Source organism: Lepeophtheirus salmonis, chromosome 2 (genome assembly GCF_016086655.4).
Source record: "Lepeophtheirus salmonis chromosome 2, UVic_Lsal_1.4, whole genome shotgun sequence".
Classification (NCBI taxonomy): Eukaryota; Metazoa; Arthropoda; class Copepoda; order Siphonostomatoida; family Caligidae; genus Lepeophtheirus; species Lepeophtheirus salmonis.
This window is the reverse complement of record NC_052132.2, coordinates 14,592,985-14,617,128: the sequence shown is the minus strand read 5'-3', so window position 1 is coordinate 14,617,128 and position 24,144 is coordinate 14,592,985. Positions and strand designations below refer to the sequence as shown.

Sequence of the window (24,144 nt, the reverse complement as noted above, 5' to 3'; positions counted from 1 at the left end):
CTTTGTTATAAAGAATAAATCAAACATTACATTGGATATTTAGTTGTTCATAAAGTTTGAGGTTATCACTTCAAAAATTAAAAAAAGAAACAAATTAAAAATAAAATGAAATAAACAATGAAAAGTTTATCTGAAGTACCTTTGAAAAAGCATGACTACTCATCATATTTGTAAAATACAAGGTTATTTTTTAAATATTTGATTATATTTGAAAGAGTCATTATACATCTTTCATAAGCAATAGCTTTAATTTTTCTCGGATTCCATGGGTACCAAAAGGATTTTTAGAACTGATGTTTATTTTGTATAAGTTAAGTACTGAGTTTTCATTTTATAAAATACGAATTTATTTTTCATTGTATGAAAAAGAAATTGTGCATTTTATTGTTAAAGCTCATTTTCATACTATGTCGTCAACTTATATTTCTAATAAAGTTACAATAATGGAAAGTTTATAACTTTTTGGAAAAAACACTAATCTGTTTTTAACTGTAATTGCTGTTTGATTTTTAGTTTTTTTCTGTCCTTACGAATTTGCATAATTGAAAAAGTTATCAATGCTTTTATATGGAAGTATCCGCATTGAACTCAGAGTTAATTAAATATATCCCTAATATTCACATCAAATAAATGTTAATATTATTAAACATGGATTTAAACTACGATGTTAGTTAAATAATCAGTATTAATACCATTATTTAAAATTTCGAGATTCGGCCAAAATAACTCAACAAGTTAACCAACTTTTAGCGTTAACGAGTTAACGTGCATACCAGCTGTGTAAAGAAAGAACTTGAACTTTTAAAAAATAGAAAATACATGTTTTTTTATATCAATGATAAATAGTATTTTATTTGAAACATTTCACGTCTGGCGAGCAAGTTGAATATTAAAGTATTTCATACCAAACGTCTCAATCGTTTTCTTAACTAGTTTCCTGTGTGTGATTGCCCATTATCATGAAGCAAAATCACTCTGTGTTGTCTTTTTTGATATTCCGGTCGTTTTTCACTCAAAATCCTATTCAAATGGATCATTTATTGACTGCAACATTCCGTGTTAACGTTTTAGATATGTTTTAGCAGTTTACAGTAGTCTTTAAACTTTTTGGTGGTTTTCCACGTTCTTCGTTTCTTACGTGAGTATTGCCACTTTGAAATTTGTGGTACCATTCAAGCAATGTGATTTATCAAAAGAATGCTTACCGTAGGTTTGAAAAGTATTCATTTCAATTCTGCGGCAGTTTTCTTTAAATGGTTAGATAAAATTAATACTATCCCCAAATCGTAGTTTTCAGGCTCAAAGTTGGACATCTTTAACGCAATTACAATAGGACTGTTGTATGAAACTTTTATTGTGAAGAATGTGAAATCTTCTTTGCCAGATGTTAGAACAAAGGAAATGGTGCAATGGTATTGTATGACAGGAACTAGTTTTAAGAAACATAGCCAAAAAAGATTGCCAAACGGACGATTGGGAATATATTAATATATTGATTTATGCAATTGTATATTTTAATTCAATTTAAAATGATATTATAATAAAATATTTTTTTCGAATGCTAGACATGTCATACAGGTAATTTAATTAGTGTTATTTTGCAGAAAAGTATGTTTTTATTAATTCTATTCATTAATGATCATAATATAGGCACACCACACTTGTATTTGATTCGAATGTATGTAGCTGGAATTTTGACCGTTTTTAACGTTGTAATACTTAAAATATAATAAATTAAATAATAAATAAACACAACAGCGACTCTACTGAAAGAAGCACTAATCACTTCTCCATATTCAACTAATTATTGTATGACATGATGGTCTATTCATATTGGAAAATACAGATGGATTGACGAAAAAGAATAATATCAGGGAAGAGCAGGCAATTATATGTTGTAAATCACTGCTCTTGCCTGATATTCTGCTGATTTGTCAATCCATGAGTATTTTCCAAAACGATTAATCCATCAGGTTAAATGATGATGTTACATATACCACATTGTAAATGAACAACACCTATTTAAAATACTATCAAATGTTCTTCCAGCAAAACGTATGTTTGTCAAAACATTTTTGGGCAATAATCCGTTCACAATAGAAGTTACATTAGTGTAAACTAAGCTACACTATGGTAGAAAATCAGTTTGGGAGCTCAACAGATTGGGCACATATTAAAGTATTAAAAACTTAATTAATACATTTTATGACGTTTTGTTGTGGAATCACTCGTATATATAAATGTTACATTTGTAGCCAATTAACCTCTCGTATGTAAGGCAGTGATGTTGAAAGGCTCACAAATGATTATGTCTCTGCTCCTATCATTTTTTATTATAGTTGTTCTATCTCCAATATGAGTGGGGGGAAATTTTTAATTGCATATGTTTTCACATCTTGAGGAATCATGTAGTCCATAGCTTTGTTTCTTATATTTGATTATGTCTAATTATATAATGTTAAAAAGTGATTTAAATGACGTTAATTGTCAATTATGAAGATAAAAGTACAGATTGAGTAGGTTGTCACACTTTGGATAATTAAACTACCTATCATTTTTGCATTAAAAAGTGTGCATAATTGATTATTATTTGTTTATTTACTTATCAATAGTATTGGATTCGAAGAAAAACATTCAAACTTGATCCAGTGCGAATATTTAAGGGAAAAATATACTAATTTACAAGCTCGAGAATTTCCACATAATATGGGATGGGATTTATCTGCTTAATACATCAACAACTCTTCCTTTTATTAAGGTAAGTGTTTTTTAATTGTCGTATTCAATGAAATTTGATTAATGATCATTACTCGAATGTTTCGAGATTTGATTGTTCGAGCTCAGATATTGTCAAAATTACGAAAAAAAACCTGGCCGCTTCTGTTCTATCGCCAGCTTCAAACAGTCGAGTTGTTCACGATAGAGGGCATAATCAAGAGGGAAAAAAGTTGTTCGAACTACTCTTGTGCAATACGAACCAAAAGAGTATCGGGTCCGCATACATCCCAAATTTTCTTGGTCTCTTTCAACGCGTTTTCCTTTTCAGGTTCTAAAAATGTAAAATATGGCGAATATCTTCCTTTGAGACCTCCATACTCGATGTACAATAATACACGACTAAACTGAGCAAGCGGAATACTGTTCTAAAACTGTTTGTAATTTACATTCACACCTTCACAACACCGTATCACATGATCCAATGTGACCATTAATGAACAAGGTATACTAAGGGGAAAAAAGGCGGGAATTACGAAATTATTTGTTCCCCAACCTAATATTAAAAATAAAGAAAAAAAAGTATCTAAAAGGGACTAACGATGACCTTGCACATCACTAAATATCTTAGTCGAATCATGGGCATATTATATGGTCAATGTCATTAAAAAGTTTTATATCATAATTATAACAAACTGCTCCGGTCTCCCTTAATTACAAATTCATATTTAAATAGCCATATTATATTCTAAATACATAGACGAGTTTCTTTATGTATTTGGGTCACATTTCATCTTCTCCCTCTTCTTCTTAAAAAAAGTGCATAAAAAGATTTCTGATATATTATATGGATAAGAAGAAGGGTAAAAAAGAGTCTTCGTGACCATTTTTTAAAAGACAAAATGTAAAAAAAAGAAAAAAAATAGGAATCCATATAAATTACCCTCTCATTTCAACTTTTTACACACAAACATAAATATTCTCCTACTCTATCTGCCGTGTACTTATACATGTTATAAGTTGAAACACATAACGAGGCTTAAAAACATTTATTTTATACTCTGTAAGTTGGTTGTTTGTATAGTTGATAAGAACAGTTCTAGGTAATTTTGCCATAAAACATTTCACCGTTGGTAATTTTCGGAACAGTATTCTTTAGGTTGTATTCATCGCTTTTACTTCAAAAATATCGTTGGTCTTTAGCATGAAAAATTTCGATTTTTGTTTTATCAGACCACAAATTTGAGTCCCAAAGTTGCCAATGTCCATCCTTCTTAAGCTTCAAAACATTCTTCCTTGAATTCAAGGGAGTGGTATGGCATGGTGGAGTTATGTCAAATCACTTATCAGGTGCGTCCACAAGGGTGGGCTTGAGGAGCTGTAGCCCTTCCCCACAAAAATAAAGGATTTTTTTTATTAGAATTTTTTTCGTCATTCGGACAAATTATGAGGCAGAGCAAAAAATTGTATATTTGAGTTTTTTTCCCAAAAAAATTGAAATTTAATTTTTGAAAATTTAATATTTTATGAATAGCTCTGAATTTTTTATTTTTTTGTGATTAGTTATGGATTTTATATAGATATATAAATATATAAATGTAATCCTTCGAATGCCCTACTAATACTAATGTAAACAGTTAGGATCTTTTATAGACCGGGAGGAACCAACTTAACATTGTTATGTAGTGATTGAGTCTAATTGCTCTGAGAAGCTTCTTGCCAATCTTAATCAATCGAAGCAATCCTCCATCCACTCTAATGTACAAACGATATTAATTGTATGCTTTACTATTGATCACACGCAGATTATAAAAAATGAAGTTAAGGTTAAATATCTTAACTTATTCCTAACTGTAAAATCTTGTACCAAAAGCAACAAATTTTGTTAATAAATCAAATATCTAGTTGCAACACTAAATTGATTAATTGTGATGTTATCTGACAAACTCCATACGATATATGAGATTTTTTATCATGGGAATAAGTGCTTTTCTAGGACACAATAACACATAGAACAATTCAATACTCTACATAGTTTCCTACAAGACATAGATATGGATCTTCTCCAAATCGCCAATAATGTCCTTCCTTGTCACCCTGGTATTGATAGTAATCTTTGTACATATACTCTCTAACTTGGGTTCTATTTTTTCTTTTCCTCATGGCTTTGGAAGGTTTTCCACGCCTACAAATTATTGTTAGTATGGTGGTTTAGAGCACTCAAATATTTAGTTGCAACACTAGTTGGAATAGTTGAAATGTTATGTGGCAAACTCCATACGATTTATGAGTTGTTTTTCCCTGTGAATAAGTGTCTTTCTAGTGAGGAAGTCCCAATTTATTTTGGTCCCTTTTTCCCTTTCTTTTTGTAGATCTTTTTGTAGATGTAGATTTCTTTTTGTAGGCTCTGAGATACAATAAATCGTGAATCCTTTTTTTAACTCACTCTACGGACCGATTTTCTCCCATACCAGTTGAACATTTTATATGATATATTTTAAGTGTAAAATGAATTCACTGTACCAAAGTTCAAAATTTGATAACAAAAGTTACGTCATAAAAAAATAATCTACAAAAGTGGCATTTTCTAACATCTACTTAATTTTGAAAGGATCTAAAGGGACCGTATTTTTCTCTATGAAAGCCCTATCTAGAATTTCCAACGAAACATAATACTAATTATTGTATCTATAAGTAAATTCTTTTTAAAGACTTGACTGAGACTTAAGTCCAAGCTAAGAGTTCTAATTAAATCATCCTCGATATCAAAATGAAATGGTTTAAAAAGGTAAATTCTTTAGTGAAAATGTTACTTCTTATTTTTTTTTCTCTGGTAGGAAGTTGTACATAACATGGATACATATAATTCTAGGGTACATCTACCATATAAAAATGTGAAATATATGTGAATCCTATTTGACAAATTAAATTATGATATAATATCTCATTTTTTTATAATATGACAAAGTTCGTGCTGATTCTTTTCTTCACTCTTTATAAGAATAATAATAATGATATACATTCATATACCATGTAACATATGTACATTAGTAAATCCTTATGCAATAATTATGTATAATCTTATACATTATGCATATACTCCTTAAAAGTTAAAACAGGGTTTGGAGGGGTTATGACGAATATCTATATTAGACTGTCTCGTTTTGCTTGCACTAGGACCCTTTCTTCTCGTAGGTGTTAGAATCAAAAATTGAGGCCTGTCTGGCCATTACTATAGTGGTAAATGCAATTTTAATTAAAAAAAAATAGAAATCATTTTACTTCCCAGGTATTGGTTAGTATGTAAAGGTTTTTTATTGGTGCAATTTACTTTGATGCAATATAGTTATGCATTTTAAAATTAAGACATTTTTTCAAGAAATCCATTTCTTAATTATCAGTGTGGAATAAATACTGCACTCTCTGTGCATTGGAAATTGAAAATTCAGAACAACTCATCTTCTTATCTAGGTCCCTGTGCAATTAATTAATTATAGAGAAGATAATACAAAAAAATGGAACTACAGAATCACGAAGTGTGAGTGACTAGGGTAAACGCCTTCAAATCCCCCAGAGAAATTCAAGATAGAAGCATTGATACCAAAAATAATGTCAGTCATGTACGCGGCAAGGACTTATAAAAAGCGAATAAACTAAGAGATGGAAAAATGGTCAAGAGATCAATATTAATGATTGACAGTTTGGATGAGAATAGGATACTGGTTAAATGTATATAAGAAAATAGAATAGTGAAATTTGCTTATTGAACATTTTTTTATTTCAATAAAAGTTTTTGAAATAGTGATCCTATAAACATTATTATTAGTTAGAGTATTGTTGCATGATTTATGTATTGCTTTTAATTTATGATGTGTATTTTACGTAAATATGTTTAAGTTTTGAAAAAAGAAATCTTAAATAATTTTTGAGATATTAATTACATTGAGGTGTTTCATTTTATATATAAATGAAGTGTTTTGTCTTGACTTCACAACAAATTCAAATTTGTATCATTGTGATCAAAAATGATAAATTTATTAGATTCCAAATGATAGGGTTATTTTTGATAATTTTGTTTGGTATTAGTAAAACATTTTCTCCAACTCAAAAAAATATAAAGAAACAATTTAAATATTTTTCTAATCTAGAAACATGTACTTACAAAATATATTTTGCATATATTTATGCTAAAAATGGTTGGATTGGCCTCAAACTATCCCAAGTGAGTTTTTTTCCACCCGAGCAAAAGAGGTGTAAGTGTTGGGACAGATAACAATTAAGCCAAAAATGGACAGCATAATTTACATATAAATATATATTTCTGTAGTTGAATGACATGTTTTGTGAATGTTTATTTATTTACCAAAAGTCCAATTTTGACGAATTAAAATACATAATATCTTAAATGAAATGTATTGTTGGGTAGGTATTTTTATGAAATATATTTTTTCTAAAAAGAACAAGAAAAAATAAATAAATATAACTTTATTATTTATCCTCTTAAGAAATAAAATAAATTTGAATATAGTTTATGTTCTCCTAACCTTTTTTAAATAATCTTTCCCAAGCCCTTTATCTATACCTGGGATTGCAAATTCCTGAAAATCCTCATTGACTTTGATTGTTCCAGATTTACTTCGGAGGAAAATTTCAATTTTATGCCATGTTCCATCGTCTAAACGTTGATTTGAAGCACGGATTTTGAGGGCCTCTGGTCCAAGGTTTAAATGTAGGTAGAGATAGCCCTCAAGGATTTCTATGGCAAACACGTCCAATGAAGCTCCTTTTAATCCTTGATTGTAGAATAAAAGACCATTGGGTTCGTTTGTTCGAAATGTGAAGGAGAAGGATCCTCCAGATGTGGAGTTCCATGATGGAAGAACCTGGAAGAGTAGGAAATTAAATACCATATAATGTGAGATTTAACACAAAAACACTCTATTAAAAAAATCAAGAAAAAGAAAATTGGGCAATTTATTTTTTACAACGTATTATATATATATATATATATATATAGAGAGTCCAATATTTCATAAACATAGACATTGTATTCAACTTTTTAGTACGAGTTAATTTATTCTAGAATGGTAATTATAATTTAGAGCCTTCACACTTAGTTCGACCCTAATCTTTCCCTTTTATAAGTAGAAAATATCTACTTCTCAGTATTCAATTGTAAGATTAGTTTTTTCTGCTTTAAGTGAAATTTGGGATTCCCTCAAAATAAATTATCCGAAGAATTATTGCTTATAGATATGAGCAATACTTTGTCGAATAATACAAATGAGGAAATCAAGACTCTATTAGTTTGCTATTATTTTGAAAGATACATTTATTCTCAATTTTTAATCCTCCTAGTAATTTAATCAGGGGGTTAACACAAAAACCATCTAGTGGAAATATAAAAATAAGTAAAAATTCCTAATAAACTTTTATGCATTGTTCATAGTTATAGTTTAATATTTCAGGGAACTATTTTGGTTAATTATAGGTTTTGACTTCAAATTTAAGGGATGAATTAATACTCAACTTATGGCCTTTGTTTCGTATATGATACATAGTTTGGCCCTGATATTAACTTTTGCAAATAAATTGGATCAGTTTCTAATCAATTTATTGTGACAATTCATATTGGCTAATTGATATGCAATTGGTGGCCTTGGATTGTGGTTATGTGCTCCTGATTAATTTTATTTCAAAAATATGAAAATAACTTGTGTAAACTATTTCTGTTTGTATCGTCTACAGAGAGGACAATTTTATATACTATCAATAAGCCCTTAGAGCTTAATAAATATAAAAAAAATACTTTATCAAGGAACAAAATTTAAATAACTCTATATATTAGGTCAAAAGTTATTATTTTGTACGGGGTGTTTGAAATTTAATGGAATGTTATTTAAAATTTAAGAGGTTACGTAAGTTGTTTTTTTTGTAAATAATTGGTTCGAACTTTTTGGCACGATATTTATAGAAGTGAGGTAAGTTGTTTAGGGGAGATTAAATTTTTTTAAATGGGAAATGGAAGGCAAAACAAAAGAGGTTGCCGTTCTAGACCGGGCCAGTCACACCAACACTAACATTCTGATCATACTCTCATTCAGCAACAAGACAGTCTGGACGGTCAGGAATTTTTTATCTCCCAAAATCTTGTTTTACTTGGATTTATCAAAGGTTTTATATCTATTATTTTATTCACAGTGCCTGGTTTTCCATCCCTGAAGAAAATAACTCTGTTTCCCTTATGGTTAAGATAATTAGGGTTACATTTACAGGACTGAAAAAGAGTCCTCATTGTACCTGATTAAGTAAAAGTAGTTTGTCAAGCTTTAGCGACTTACTTCCTGCAATTTTTACGGCTCTTGACCAATTTTAGGTTATCTTTAGCTTTAAGTCGATTCCTGATCATATAGACTTTCTTGTTGCTGAGTATGAGCATGCTCATAATGTTGGTATTTGTGTCACTAGTGCAGAGTAGAATGGAACGGTACCCTCTATTCTTTTGGCTTCAATTTTCCACTTAAAAGTAATTAATCTAACATCACTTCTAAAACTATTGCACCGAAGAGTTTGAACCGGATTTATACAAAAAATATCAACGAAATCTCTTGAATTGCCATTATAATATTATTCCAATACTACTTTTAAAACACCGTGTATGTGCTCACTTTACGACTATTACATGTGTCATTGTTACGAAAAATGCAGAATTTTTCAAAGAAAGGTTCATTTTTTTCATTCTTTTGTATTTGCAAAGGATTTTTGGTATAAAAAATGTATAAAAAGGTAACGAAATTATTAAAATATATTTTGAATCTGAAAACGTGTTCTTACAAACTATATTTTTATGTTTTTCTTTCTGGATCTTTCGAGATTATAAATATAATTAGAAACACTCCTTGAAAGTTTAATGGAAAAAAAAGTTGAAATTTAGCCTATTAGTGACTTTAATCGAAGAATGAATATGACGTAATATAGACTCAATTTTTGGAAACACCATTCTAGCTTGCTTTTATGTTAATAGGCTATCTATTTATGATAAATGAAATCAAAATTCTTTGGCAAATACAGATCCTTGACTCACTCACTTCAAGAGCACTTCATTTAACCTATTGTTTCTTTTGAAGAGCTTCTCGAAAGAGAGAGAGAGAGAGATCTAAGCAAATACATAATATACAAAAATCACTTCTTAAAAAAATGAATAACTTACGAATTAGATCAAGAAATAATTATATTATTGAATTAAAATAAAACTTTCTATAACTTAATTTAACATATTTGCGAATTGCAACACGGATTTTTTTTTTATATTTATGCGTCAAAATTTTCATTATAAATAGAAATACAATATTTTGTAACAACCGGGTGGTCCATTGAAATCTGAACACTAACTAATTCAATAATTAATGGATGTTGAGTTATTAAAACTAGTTCATGTTTCAATATATTAAAGATGAAACAATTAATCACAAAACAAATCAAACTTGAGCTTTCAAGCTTAGCACAAGTGGAGAAAATTACACTTCAACGTGATCGAAAAATTTCCATTCACGCAGTTCTAGCAGTTGAGCGTCTCCAGGATCACCATCCACGTCCTCAGCAAGTCCAAAATGTCGGAGAAGAAAAAGGTCTCTGTCAGATAGGTAAAACTGGATCCGGAGGAGCTAAAGAAAACAGCCCAGGTCAATCCTCTCGCATCCATCAGGACCCATGCAATAAATCTTGGGATTTCACACCAGACTTTTATATGAGAGCTATCAAAGAAGTGACTGGAAATGTGAGGGTGGATAGGCAATAAAAAAACCCATCTTCTTCGTTGCAAGACTCTTTTGAGTTCCTTTAAACTTTCTTTGGGCACTTTTGGCTCCCTACACCATTAACACCAACTCCCTCGACTACACCTTTTCATGTCGAGGGGAAGGCTTTCAGAACCCGTCATACAAACACCGTGGTCCTCAAAGCCAATGTCAGCCAGCACTAAGACGCCATGCTAAATAACTACATCTGCAACAGGTGCCGACCCTTCTGCCATCTGGAAGCTATCATTGCCGTTAAGGGCGGCTACATTAATGATTAAGAGAGCTCAGACTAACAGATGCTTATAAAATTAATTTTGTAAAAATTCTATTATTGATTAATAAATTATAACATGCCCCTACAAAAAATGAATTTTGTCAAATAGTATTTGGTAATATTTATATGATAAGAAGCAACAGTTTTATTAATATAATAATGGTTAACTATAAGTTAGAATGCAAATACGTGGGCTTATCTTAAACAGATAAATTCTTTGATTTTCTGTTTAGAATCATAATAATATAACATAAACTCATTTATATCGTCCTAAAAGGGGGCTCTATACTATAATTTGTGGAATGGATTGAGATACTCTAGAATGTAACTATAGTTGGATATCTTGATTAAATACATTTTATTTAGTTTCGATTTGACCTTTCAAATATTATCCATCATATCTTTGCTCCATAAATGTTCAGAGAATTATTGTGATCTTATTGTGAAGTTTGCTACGCCTACGAGAAATTAATCGAAATAGTTTACTTATATAAATGTGAGATAGATTAATTTAGAATACAAATAAACCCGGGCCCTGTTTGTTTCTGTGAAAACATTTTTAAACTTTTGTTATAAAATGTAAATGTCGTTGTTTGGGTCTACAAAACCTCGACATTCACAATAATAGAAACTATTTTTTACTATTAAATCCTTAATTACATTAAAAATATTATGTATTTGAATCAATTTTTTTTAAATTGAAGGTGTTCATTTTATTTTAATGCAAAACCAAATTCTAATAATTTCTGTTTCAAATTAAGACTTTAAAGGTTCTAATAGAAAATTTTCATTTTTTCCTAATTAGTAAGCGATTTTTATAAGTTCAGAACAAGATATATCAATTTGAGATATTTCCATAATTTGATTATTTCTTTTTCCTGTTTGAGATTAATTCGAAACTTTAATATACCCTAAATAAATTGTAGATCGTAAATAAGAAAGTTTAATTTCCAGTGTCGTGTTTTTTTACCCAAAATAAAAGCAAATATAAAATAAAACACTTCTAGCCCAGGTACAGAAAAGTTTCAAAATGTTGGTTTAGAGTCATCAAACCACAAATAATCACAATTTTCTATACAAGTTATCTCTTAAATATTAACTGTACGAATTGATAAAGCAATTGAAAATATTAAGTTTTTACTCTTTTAATTGTATATTTTTTCAGAAAGCAAAAAGGTTTGTAATTCAATCATTTTCATATATTTTACTTTAATACATATGTCATTTATAAGTAAACATGGAAATTTCAAACTTCTGAAAAACGTTTTTTTGGTCCTTATCAAAACCATTTATCATCTGTTTGTTGGTAACATTACTTTTGCATTAAATAATTTCTTTGACTTTTATCCAAATCTAAATCTATTAGAGTCTATTTAAAAACAGTCAGCAAATGCTAAATAAATTAATAAATATATTGAATTAATATGTATATTAATTCTTGATCTCATTTTAAAAAGGTAATTTACACAAAAATAATAAAATTACATTAAATGAAATATTTAATGAAACATAATAAACTATATTCCTAATAGGATTTCTATTTTCCTAAAAAATATCACTTAAAAAACTCACTAATATTAGGATAGGGAAAAAGAAAGTTCGTATTTCTTGCTATATTATTTTTAGAAGAAGTGTTGCAATCATCCTATTTAAGCCAATATGTACCGTTCTGTTCAATAACTTGTTGCGAATGAGAATCCAACTTCATTATGGCCTTGTCATTGAAGCTTTATCCCTATTGGCAAAACACTCAGAACTTTTTTTTTCATAGTCCTCTAATAAGGCCAAATTTGTACCCCATAGCGTGTTAGCCATAGACGGGAATATGTGGTAGTCATTTGGTGGCAGTTCTGGACTGTGAGGATGAATTAATAAGAATTTCCTATCTGAGCTCGTAGAGCTTTTGACGCGTCCTGACATTGTCTTGATGAAATACGATTCCTAACCTATTTGAGTTTCTTTTTGTAACCAGCCTTCTTCAAATGGATCAAAACGATTTTATGATCAATATTCAGCTCCTAAGCGAGGATACAACAGCTAACATGACTGTCTATCTCAATATTTTCCATGATTTTATCAACGTTTTTGACGACAATCCTGACGGTGGGTGATGCATCATTCACCTCCACTACACCAGAACGAAATTGCTCGAACCATTGCAAAGGTCTTGTAACACGAACCGAATTTAAAGTATTTATTTTTCTCTTAAAATATGTTGAAGATGAACTAACAATGGCATCATTGACTGATATATATAATGACCTAATCTATCAAAGATTATTTTCTATGTTGGCTTTTACGTCCGTTTCGGACTCGTCCTAAAGATTACCGACAGGACGGGAATAGATCTATTTTTTTGGGACTACCACATCCCTAATTCACTTTATTCTTTCAATTATAGAAATAGTTTAAAAGTTTTTAGCTTAACTGCATGCATTTTTGACTACTACTAAGAAAGAAATAAGCAAAGGTAACCTACCAAATATATGAGACTGCTACACTACAAACTATTTGGTATTGTCAAACCACCAATATTTATGTACGGGTTCCCATTGCAAAATTAGTATCGGCATTTTGTTACTTTTTGATATGGATTCCAACGGAAGTACGAAGCAAAACATTATTACTACAGGGATGTTGTTCAAATATTTTTATGGATACATGACTTTGGAAGTACCGGTTCCAGTAGTAATTTAGTATACAGGGTGTCTGGAAGTTAAGTTGAAGGATTCAAGGAATAGCTTCAACATTAATCACTTTAATTTTTATTAGAACTTTAAATTGAAAACTGTAAATACACAATTTAACAAATACTATTCAAAGTATTTCACATCATCTGCAATGACAGCCTTAAGACAGTCCAAAAGAGGCACAAGCTGAGGTAAAAATCCTTTATGAACTAGACTTCCCATCTCTCCATAAGGGCTGACTTGAACGAGTCAATACTGTTTTGGTTCGTTCTGTTGGACTTTCTCTTCACGGTGCTCTACCAATAATAGTCCAGAGGGTTGAGGTTGGGAGATGAATAAGAACCAGGTCTTTCTCAAGGCTATAAATGTGCAAATTAGGACTTGAGAGAGAGAGAGTGGTAATGATTTTCAATTTGGTTCTTGTGACTTCATTTTTCACCCTAATTGAACGAAACTTGTCCAAAATAAAGAAAAAAAGGCCAATAATTTATTTGTTTTGTTTTTAGGCAAACGGAAAAACGGTTGTCAAATATCGTAGTTTAGCATCATGGTCATATAAGTTTACATCTTGCAACTCTGTAGTACTGTTGTAAATGAGTCAGTGCCCGGGAATCACTATTGTAGGAGAATAGTAAACAACACTACTCCAAACTATCATGAAGTCACTCACAATTTAGTGTGAATAAACAACATGTTTTTATATTCAATCCTTAATAATTAGAACGTAATTAGTAGGTATTTACTTGTATTTATATATACGAGTTCCATATAGGACAATAACTCCTAGCTTTTTATGACATATGGTGTAGGGAATTAGTTCGTAAATCAAAACAACAAACTTTTTTTTTCATTGTTAAAGAAGCTATTCTATATAAAGGGAGTTCTAGCAAAATAGAATAATATAAAAAACTGTTTCTTTTTTCCCCTTCAATTTTATATATATTGCTCCTTCCGTTTTCTTTAAGGAACCAACAATATAAAATGTATTTATTTACTATATATATTCGTATAATATACCAAAACAACTAACAATAATAAAACAACATCTGAAAATGGAAATCAAGTCCATTCATGAAGAAATAAATTGTACATAATATAAGTGAAAGCCCTTTTACTTACGGTCATGCTTATAGGAAATATAAAGTCGATGTATGTATGCATATTAGACTGTACGGTTTTAGGGTCAATATCTCCCCTTTTATACATACTTTTTCTGCTAGGGAAAAATGTTGGATTGGTCTAAAAAAATAAAAAGACTATAGTATACGTCAATCAAATCCTAATTAATATAATCAGCTCTAAGACCAGTTTTTATCGGTATTTTAGTACGTCGCCACTTTAGCTGACATTTGTAACTCATACTATAAATTATCATTATTAACAAAGACATAAGTGTCCGTTATTTTCGCCTAAAGACATTTGCCCTTAAAGCCATTTTGCCTAGAGGGCAATTTTGGCTTAATATTTAAATAAATTATTTTTATATTAAGATAATAAGAAATATAAGTATCTAAAATTTTCGTGTGACGTTGCATTTGAGTAAATATAATTAAACATTACCCAGTAAATTATTTTTTATTTTACGTTGAAATTCATGTCCTTTTTACACATTATTAAGTTGTTTTCTGTTGAAATGATGATGGAACTATGCTCTTGCCTCATATTATGCTCGATCAATGAGTATAGCCCAATATGAATAATCCATCCAGTCTAATGATAATTAATTGATAACCTAAAAATGATTAGCACTTCTTTTATTTAAATCGTTGTCTTATTTTTTTTCTTATTATACTAATTTTTTTAACTCTTTGTCTCTGGTTTGAATACATTGTATAGTTAAATATCAGTAGTATATATGAAAATAAATTTTGTGTCATAGCTCCATAAATTTTCCAACATAAAAGAACTACCTATATAAGATTAAGTTATATACATTACATATTTTCATTTAATATTACAAAGAGAGCCTTAATTTCAACCAAAAATAAATAATAACGACGTGCAAAACTTATTTATTTATTAAATATCCTTCGTGCAAAATGTTTTTTAGGCAAAATAGTTTAAGGTGAAAGTACCCAGGGCCGATTCATAATGTTGTCTTGAATGAGCTTTGCATCTATCTAGCCATATAATACTCTAGTATTATTAGATGTAGCTATCAGTTTTTTTTTTTTTTTAGTCCTAGTTGGAATCATAGGTCCAAGAAATGCAGAACTAGGACTGATCTCACCTGAAGACAATACAAAAATGACTTTGGCAAAGTTTGAGGCCTCTTGTATCGTTCCAAATTCAAAAATTTGTACTTTTTATATTCATAGTATTTGGTTTATTTGTCAAAAATATTGTGCACCTTGTCTTTAATATTTTCAGAGGTCTTTGATGTGTTCACTATTTTCCGGTTTCCCTGTTTTATCAAAGATCACATGTCAAAATTTAACCCTAGTTGAAAGGATAGTTGTTGAACAAAAGGAGGGAAATCATTTTTTTTTGAACAAAATAAAAACTGCAAATCATTAAAAAATTAATTGCACAATTTTTCTTAATCATAAACCAATTACAGAGTAATATTAAAAGTTCAATTTTTGACTCATAGCTTTTTATTTTGTACAAGACAAAAGGCTTAAAAATGGCCAAAAAAGTGCTGATAGGCCACAAGCCATCCAAAGTCAATTTTTTATTTGTCCTTAGGATAAAATATCTTTCTACAGGGAAAACATAATATTATCCTGAAAACAGGACAGCCTAAATTAAATATAAATATCATTTTCCAAAGCAAGAACAGCTATAAAAATAAAGCATCTCTTACCAAATAGGACTGTGACCTTGTCATTGATATGACACTTCCATGTTGTAGTGTATAAAGGTTTGCCTAAATCAAAGGAAGATAATTAAATAAGAATGAATTTAATTTTTTTTCAATGTTAAAAGTTTTTTATTTAAATAATTTTGTTAAATCTTTGGGTAAATAGAAAAAATATGTTTGTAGATTATTATAAATAATTCTGTTCCATTTGTATTAGATAGAAAGTTAGTTATAATCCTACCCAACACCTTGGATACAATATTGAGGGCGACTCCAATAACATAGCCCTTAGATTTAAGTATGTCCATTTATGGAATCCCTTTTTAGAGCTAGGGATTGTTTAAGATACCCAAAGGTGTTTATTTCAATCTTTTAAAAGAGATATATTGGGCTCCAAAATAGCATTTCAAATATGAAATCTATATTATTTTTTGTGACCAATAAAGTTTGCACACTTTATGAACTCTATAATTTGAGTAATCTATTAGTATAAAATGAAAAGAATATATTGCACCAGAATTTTGCAAAAAGTAATCAATTCTCGTCTATTTGTTAAATGATTTTATATGTAGCCTGAAAGAAGTATTTCTCAAACATTTTGATTTGCACCTCCTTTTTCATATTATAAAACTTGAGTTTTTCTATCTTTTTTATTAGAACAAGGTGGAAAATTATCGCCCTGACATAGAAATATCTCTTCAATTTACAAAAATTATGTTTCTTGCTGGGTTCATGGGTTTTTATGACTAGTTTCTACTGGTTTGATCAAGTAATTTGCTTACATGAACTGTTTGAGTAAAAATCTTTCGTGTTTTTTTGTTAAAATGGATAAAATTGATTACCATGCAGTTATAAAATTCTTCCGTTTGGATGGACTAACCCTACCGAAAATTTATCCAAAGGTTAACAAAGTTTACAGGGACTCTGCTCTTCCATATCAACTTTTAAAAAGTGGGGAACTGAATTTATACGTGGTTGCACATACACATGAAGGACGGTCAAACACTGCGACCACAGGATAAATTATCTTGGAAAAAGCAAAACAATTACAGGCAACTATTATTCCAAACTACTTGACCATCTGGATACTAAAATTAGAGAAAAGAAGCCTGGTTTAAGGAAGAAAAACATCACATTCTACCCGGACAACGCACTTGCACACAGTAGTGCGTTAGAAATGTGAAAACTTTGGGATTGGGTGTATAGTTTTCTCATTTATTCTCCTGATTTGGCACCCTCAGAGTTCTATCTGCTAATATATATTAAAAAGAAAACGTTTCTAGGAAGTTAAGAGGACCGTAGATGAGTATTTTTACAACATTATGGACTTTCACTTTTGGGAAGGAATACTAAAGTTAGAGAGACGCTTGATCAAGGGGATGGAATTCAAAGAAGATAAAATATTTTTTTTTTTAAACCAAACGCCAAAGTCTTTTATTGTCAGGCCGGGAAATTTTCACCTAACCTCTATGAAATGTATCCATCTAGTAATTTCCTTAAAATATAGATATTTATTGATTATACTATTTCAATTTACGGCTTGAGAAGCATTGTTTTATAACAAATTATTTATATAAATTAAAGAGATAAATTCCCTCATCAATTAAATTAGAATATTTGAAAAAGTAGCATCTAAGTAGAATCATAAAAATTGAAGAACAAAGACTTAAAATAGAGTTCTGATTTGTTAGAGCACATCCTAAATAGTTTTATAGACTTAGGAAATTGATGTAAGATTAATGAGATAAGGCAAACACCACAGTAACAATCATATCTGTAGCTTTATAATATATATATTATTATAGGTACAGTAAAATATATGATCTGTCAATGAAGACAATCACTGTATTAAATCATAAATGCCAAACAAATCTTAATGAAAAAGTTACATTATGTTGAAATTTAATCTATACATTTGCACAGACTTAATAACTAGATTAGGAGATGCAAACAGTTACCTTTGGCGTATATATGTATTAGGACCAATGACAGCTACAATATTCATTATAATCGAAATGTTTTTTATAATATATTATTAACATATTTAGTCCTGTTCCAACTATATGTATACTAATCAAAATTTTAGAGGATCCGTTTTTTTTCAAAAGAGTCTCTTCAGCTTTTGAAATGAAGAAAAAACTGAGACTAACCATTAGCTTGAAACGTACAATATGTAACCATATACATTTTAATGTGTGCTTGGATTTTGGTATAATTTGCTATGGAAAAATAACAAGTAATATGCGGTTGACGTATCTCAAAATAAGATAAACGTTTGTAATTTTCTTGAAGGCAAGCAAAAATATTTCTGAGTATGGTAAATCCCCAAAATCATTAACACGTCTTCCAAATCAACCATTCCAGTTATTGTGTTAAGATGAAAAGTTGCCACACTAGGGTCTAATGATTCCCTTGATCATAACCTATGTTGGCTAAACAAATCGAATCTTAGTAACTGATTTCTCTAAGTCTTGAGTGTTTTCTTGTTTTTTCTAGTGTAAAGAGTTTCAGTTGCTCAAATTCCTTAACTGTTTCATAGGCCTCATATATCTTATAAGCCTCTGTAAAATAATGAATTTAGATTTATGATACTGTTGTTCATACGCTATGCATATACATTTTTAGAAAGCCTTTCTTTTTGAAGATGATAATATTCTTTTACATATCCTTTTAACATAACATTGAAACAAGCATTTTTTCACAGCTTTTGATATTTTTTAGTTAATATTATAACATTTACCTGGAATGTCTATTTTTTTAAAAACTTTACTCAAAACCACCGTTAGGCATATCTATATTCATATACAACAACGTATGAAGTGATCAAAAGAGAAGGGAAAATAAGTCGATTATATATCTATGTATGAGCATAGTCTATGGTATTTATTTAAAAAGCAGTGAAACTTTGTTCTTGATTTGATTTTCCCCTTCTTTCTCGTTGGAAAGTTTTGAGCTAAAAAACTTTCACATATTGTGTAATATGTATATATACGCTTAATATGGTAATTTGTAACACATATTTTTATCTAAAAAAAGTCATATATAGTTGGAATATTTGGGCATTGCAAGCCATAATACATTTAAAATTAAAAAAATCAAAAACATGCTGGGCTGAAAAATAATCAATTGAAAAAAATATAGGATTTTTCTTTTCAAACTATTTTAACTTTGTAAGAAAGGATCATAAAATTTTATAGAGGGTAGTTCTTTTAAACGTTTTCAATTTTCTCTGGCCTACTCTACAAGGTAAATTGCTGATTATGCTTTCTTTTGACAACATGCCCCCGTTTTCTTTTAATCATGAACAAAATATTTTGCACTTTTGTGTATTTTGTGCAATTTAGATGGTAAAATAGACAACACGTTTTTGGATAAAGTCGTAGGATGAACTACTTGATTCGTCCAAAATATCAGAAAACGTGTCATGCAGGATGTTCAGAATTCACTGACATTATTTCAGTGAATTCTGAAGATCCTGCCTAGAAGTTGCCAAAATCCAAAGTCCTGATTTATTGAAGAAAATTAAAAAAAAAAAAAAAAAAAAAAAAAATTGAGAAGAATCTTGTTCAATGTATGAATGCGATCGCAGACAGCATCAAATATTCCCGTTCAAATGTCCATCGCATCATCAATGAAGACTTACGGTACCACAGCTATAAAAGTCACAAGGGACAGCCTCTTACCCCGTCAAACAGGGAGAAAAGGGTCATCCAACCAAGCCTTTGATGAAGCTAATGCAGAAGCATTCGAGAAAGATCTTGCCTGGCTCTCCTCAGATGATAAAAATGTCTGTAAAAACCCAAGAGCATAACTCGAAGAGCAATAGATGGTTAGCAAAAAGTCCTTATAACGTTTTTAGTATCATAAAATCCAGGTATCCAAAGCAGGTTATTGTTTTTGGTGTTGTTAGCAGTCAGGTCCTGTTATACCGCCTTTCATTATCAAGCAGTGCCTGAAGGTTAACGATAAGGTCTAAGACAGTGTTCTGCACACCAAATTCTTCCCTTGGATCTGCAGCATCATGAAATACAGACCTTGGATCTGCAGCATCATGAAATACAGACCTTGGATCTGGAGCAAGACGGGCACCCTGTGGGATTTCTCTGGGGGTGTTCTGAACGTGGGCTTCGAGCTAACATTGATTTTATAGTTTGAATGTCAAATTTATGTTATAATTTTAATTTGTTTGACAGTTTTAATGAATTCTGTTAAGAAATGAAGTTACAGCAGCATTTTTATTATTTTTTCCAGCTAGCGAACGTTTAGATGAACCACCTTTACTTTTACAATATGATCTAAGTTTAAATGTAGATTTTAAGCAATAATACTCTCTGACGGTATTTGGAACTTGCATCAAAATTTCCTTACAAGAATAGTCTTTTCATAACAAAAATAGCTACAATTAGAAAAACCGTTTTTGCTCCTTGTCTTTTTTTTCATGTTTATTCTTTGTGATGACCTCATATAATATGATTCAATTATAAAAAATTGTCAAAATCCTTGTGAGTATTCATTAAATATTAATGTTTATTTTGATAATAAATAATAAATTAATGTACTTATTAATTAACCTCTCTTATTTTTAAGGTCCAACTGTTACTTGTAACACATGATCATAATTAAAGTTTTAAATCACATGAACCGCCACTACATTAAAATAATCATAACTTAAAATCAACACGGTAACTCTGGCTCACAATTTGGAAGAATGTTTTGTAGATGAGCAGCTTCACTGCCATGACGTTCATATGTTAAGCTACAAGGAGCTCTGGAATAAATGAAATCAATACAAATAACAACTAATTATCCAGCATTATAGCAATAGCATATACTTGTAGGAATTACTTCGATGTCGATCCTAAATTCAAGTCTAAGTCTAATAATGACCAACACTTATAGACAAATGATATGTGTTACTCTTCCCCGTTCACGAGCACTCGCATTCGTGGTTACTTGATACTTAGATGCTCTCTTCTCAAGAATGAAGCAAAACAGGCTTGTAAAAAAAAATAATGTCATCTCATATTAGCACTTACAAAACATTTACACTCTTACGGATTGCCACTAGTGAGGAAAATTTCAACTTTTACTTGCATTTGATGGCATCCTTCTCATTCATTTTAAGATGATAAACAAAAAGGCTTTAAAACTTTATAGTAAATAAAATATTCCTCTCTTTTGACCACATAAACAGAAACTTTGGGATATATAGATATAAATCTTGAGCTAAAAATGCTACAAATTTGAGCTACTTATTTAGAACATTCAAACGTTATCTTCAGACAAGGATCATAATATTAATCCCCGTTAGCAAATATGTCGTCTCTCATATTTAACATATTTGTTATGATATTTTCTTAGACATGGTTTGTACACTCACCAAGATTCCAGTAATTTTTACATCTCTTAATAGGATGTATGGACTTTGTAAATAGTCTCAAGGATTTGATTAAACCAAAGTTATTTTGTTTATGACAGAATCAAAAAGGATTTTATAGATTCTTAAAAACGACCAACCTGGCTATTTATGCAAGTAAATCAATGATACTATATAAATATTTAATCTTTTTAATCATCAATTTGTAGCTTTTTTCCTCTAACTCGGAAAATCAATGAAACAACATACAATGGACAATTCACATTTATTTTATTGTCATTATAAATTAAAAGTAGCAAATTTATCTATTTATTTTCTTGTTTATGTTGATTGCAAAAAACAAAAAACCGTGGAAAATTAAAGGAAAGAGCCATTTTATTGACAAAAAAGTAATTTATATTTTATTGTTTTGTTCTACAAACGATTTTTATTGATACATTATCACTATACGTTTTAGTCGGTGGAGTGAGTCTCTGGATCTTTTTTTCTCTCTCTCTCTGTATTTATACGTCGACTTTCTTTGACACTTCGTACTCTTCATATGTACACATAAAGAGTAAAAAATATCTATATATTATGTACATCGATAAATTTTAGTGTTGAGACTCGGTCCAATACCGAATTATTCATTAGACATTGTCATTCCGTCTTATGTGATTTTACTTGATATTGCAACCTTTCATACAAAAAAAAACCCGAAATCAGTAGGTGATTTCGTCAATACTTCCTATGTATGGAATCATTATTCAATAATTGTAGAGAATACTCACAGTTTGAGGAAAGCTTATTAGAATTTAACCAATCTAAGCTCATTCTACATTGTGAAAATGTATTAATATCCCACGTCGTTATATTAATTGTATCCCGTAACCTTTCCGTAAAAAAGAAGCATAAAAAAGGCTTAAAATCAGTTGGGGGTTAGCCACTTCCTTCTGATTATGGAATTATTGTTCAAAAATTGTTGATAATTCTTGAAAGCTTAAGAAAAATTAATTCCAATTCAACCAATCAAAGTTAAGAACACAGATTATGGGGCAAAAAATCAAATAAATCACTTCTGACAACAAAATGCTGTGTAAATTTTTGGTTTTGTCAGGCAAATAATATTTTGGTCCGGACTGTGGTCTGAAACATTTGAACAAAATTGAGGACCTAATTTCTTTTTTCTGAATAAAAGTTCATACACAACACATTTTTTTATGAAATCAGGATCTATTTTCGTAGTGGCTGAATATGAGTACAAGAACTGTCCTAATAGAACTTGGTTATATAATTAGTTCAGTCATATCAAGCTTATACTTGTTCTATGTTGGTATCCTGATTGGTCAGATGGAGTTGCGTCCATAAGGACACTAGGAAGATTGCCCAAAGGAAAATTGACCGAGGTAGGATATTGTCTCCAGAATGCCTAATTTTTAACTAGCTTTGAATATACAAAGTTACTTATAACTAAAATTATGAAACTCTTGAATGAAGTTGAAATCAACAAAATAATTTAATTTAAGAAAATATGTTTGCTTAATTTAATTTTATCATTAAAAGGCTTAATTTACAATATTAAGCTTCTATTTCCATTAATTTTTTTTTTTTTTTGCCTTTTCGAATTGAATTTGTTTGAAAATTTAGAAGGGAGATTAAAATTCAATTTTCTCTTTCACATTTGATAAAAATAAAATCTCATCTTTATTCTCCTTAACAAATTTATAAAGGAGACAAGTTTCACCATCATATTTGGATTTTTAAAGTAATGCAGAGAAGAAAAACCTGTATCTTAATTTTTATTTTGTTCTAAAGCCTTTTTCTTTTTCTTCTTTTTGAAACCAAGAAAGCTGACTAAGGCTGAATATTGACGGAAAAAAACCCTCTTTTGATTAAATTTAATGTGTTCCGTCTCGGGCAATTTTACCATCGGTAATATTTATTAGATATAAGTAGATATTTCATTACTGCAATTAATCCATCTGTCCAAGAAAATTGGGGGTAAATATTCATATTATATGCAATACAGTACCACCGTTAGCCACATTTGGGGGTGGTTGAGCCTGAGTCGCTTAAAAGCTTCTGAAGTCCCCCTTTTCCTTAGTAGATCTGATATACATACAGGGATATGTAGGCAAATTTGGACATTTTTCAATGGGCTATAACTCTGGAAATTTTAATTTTACAGAATTTTTTTACAGAAAAGTTGTTCATCCATCGATGGAGAAAAAGATTATTCGATGTATCCACTGTTGTTGGTAGCAATGACCTTATCTAGGGTGGTCCAGAAGGAAAGGCAGGCCGAAACGACGTGTGAGGGATTTACCTTGGCTCAGTACTTCATGATCGATTACTTGAAGTTGGCCAAATTGTTGGGGGCCTTGAGTAGACTTGCCTTGTTAACTTCCATTAAAAGAAGTATTCCATAGGGTCCAATCGGATGAGTGAGAGGATCAAGTCTGCCGGCATTAAAAGCCGGCGTTTTCTTACTTGAGCAAGTCAAAGGT

At 30.1% G+C, this 24,144-nt stretch overlaps 1 protein-coding gene across 4 annotated transcripts in view; it reads right to left on the bottom strand.

The window, feature by feature from the left end:
• LOC121113874 (neurexin 1) overlaps positions 1–24,144 on the bottom strand; it is a 312,301-nt gene that overhangs the window by 31,118 nt on the left and 257,039 nt on the right. For 2 of the 4 annotated variants that reach the window (XM_071886617.1, XM_071886619.1), the window contains exons 8-9: positions 16,285–16,347; positions 7,298–7,598 (exon numbers count right to left, since the gene is read on the bottom strand). In XM_071886617.1, coding sequence (XP_071742718.1) covers positions 7,298–7,598; positions 16,285–16,347 — 364 coding nt within the window. The remainder of the gene's footprint in view (positions 1–7,297; positions 7,599–16,284; positions 16,348–24,144) is intronic. The other 2 variants (XM_071886618.1, XM_071886620.1) reach the window with 1 other exon arrangement.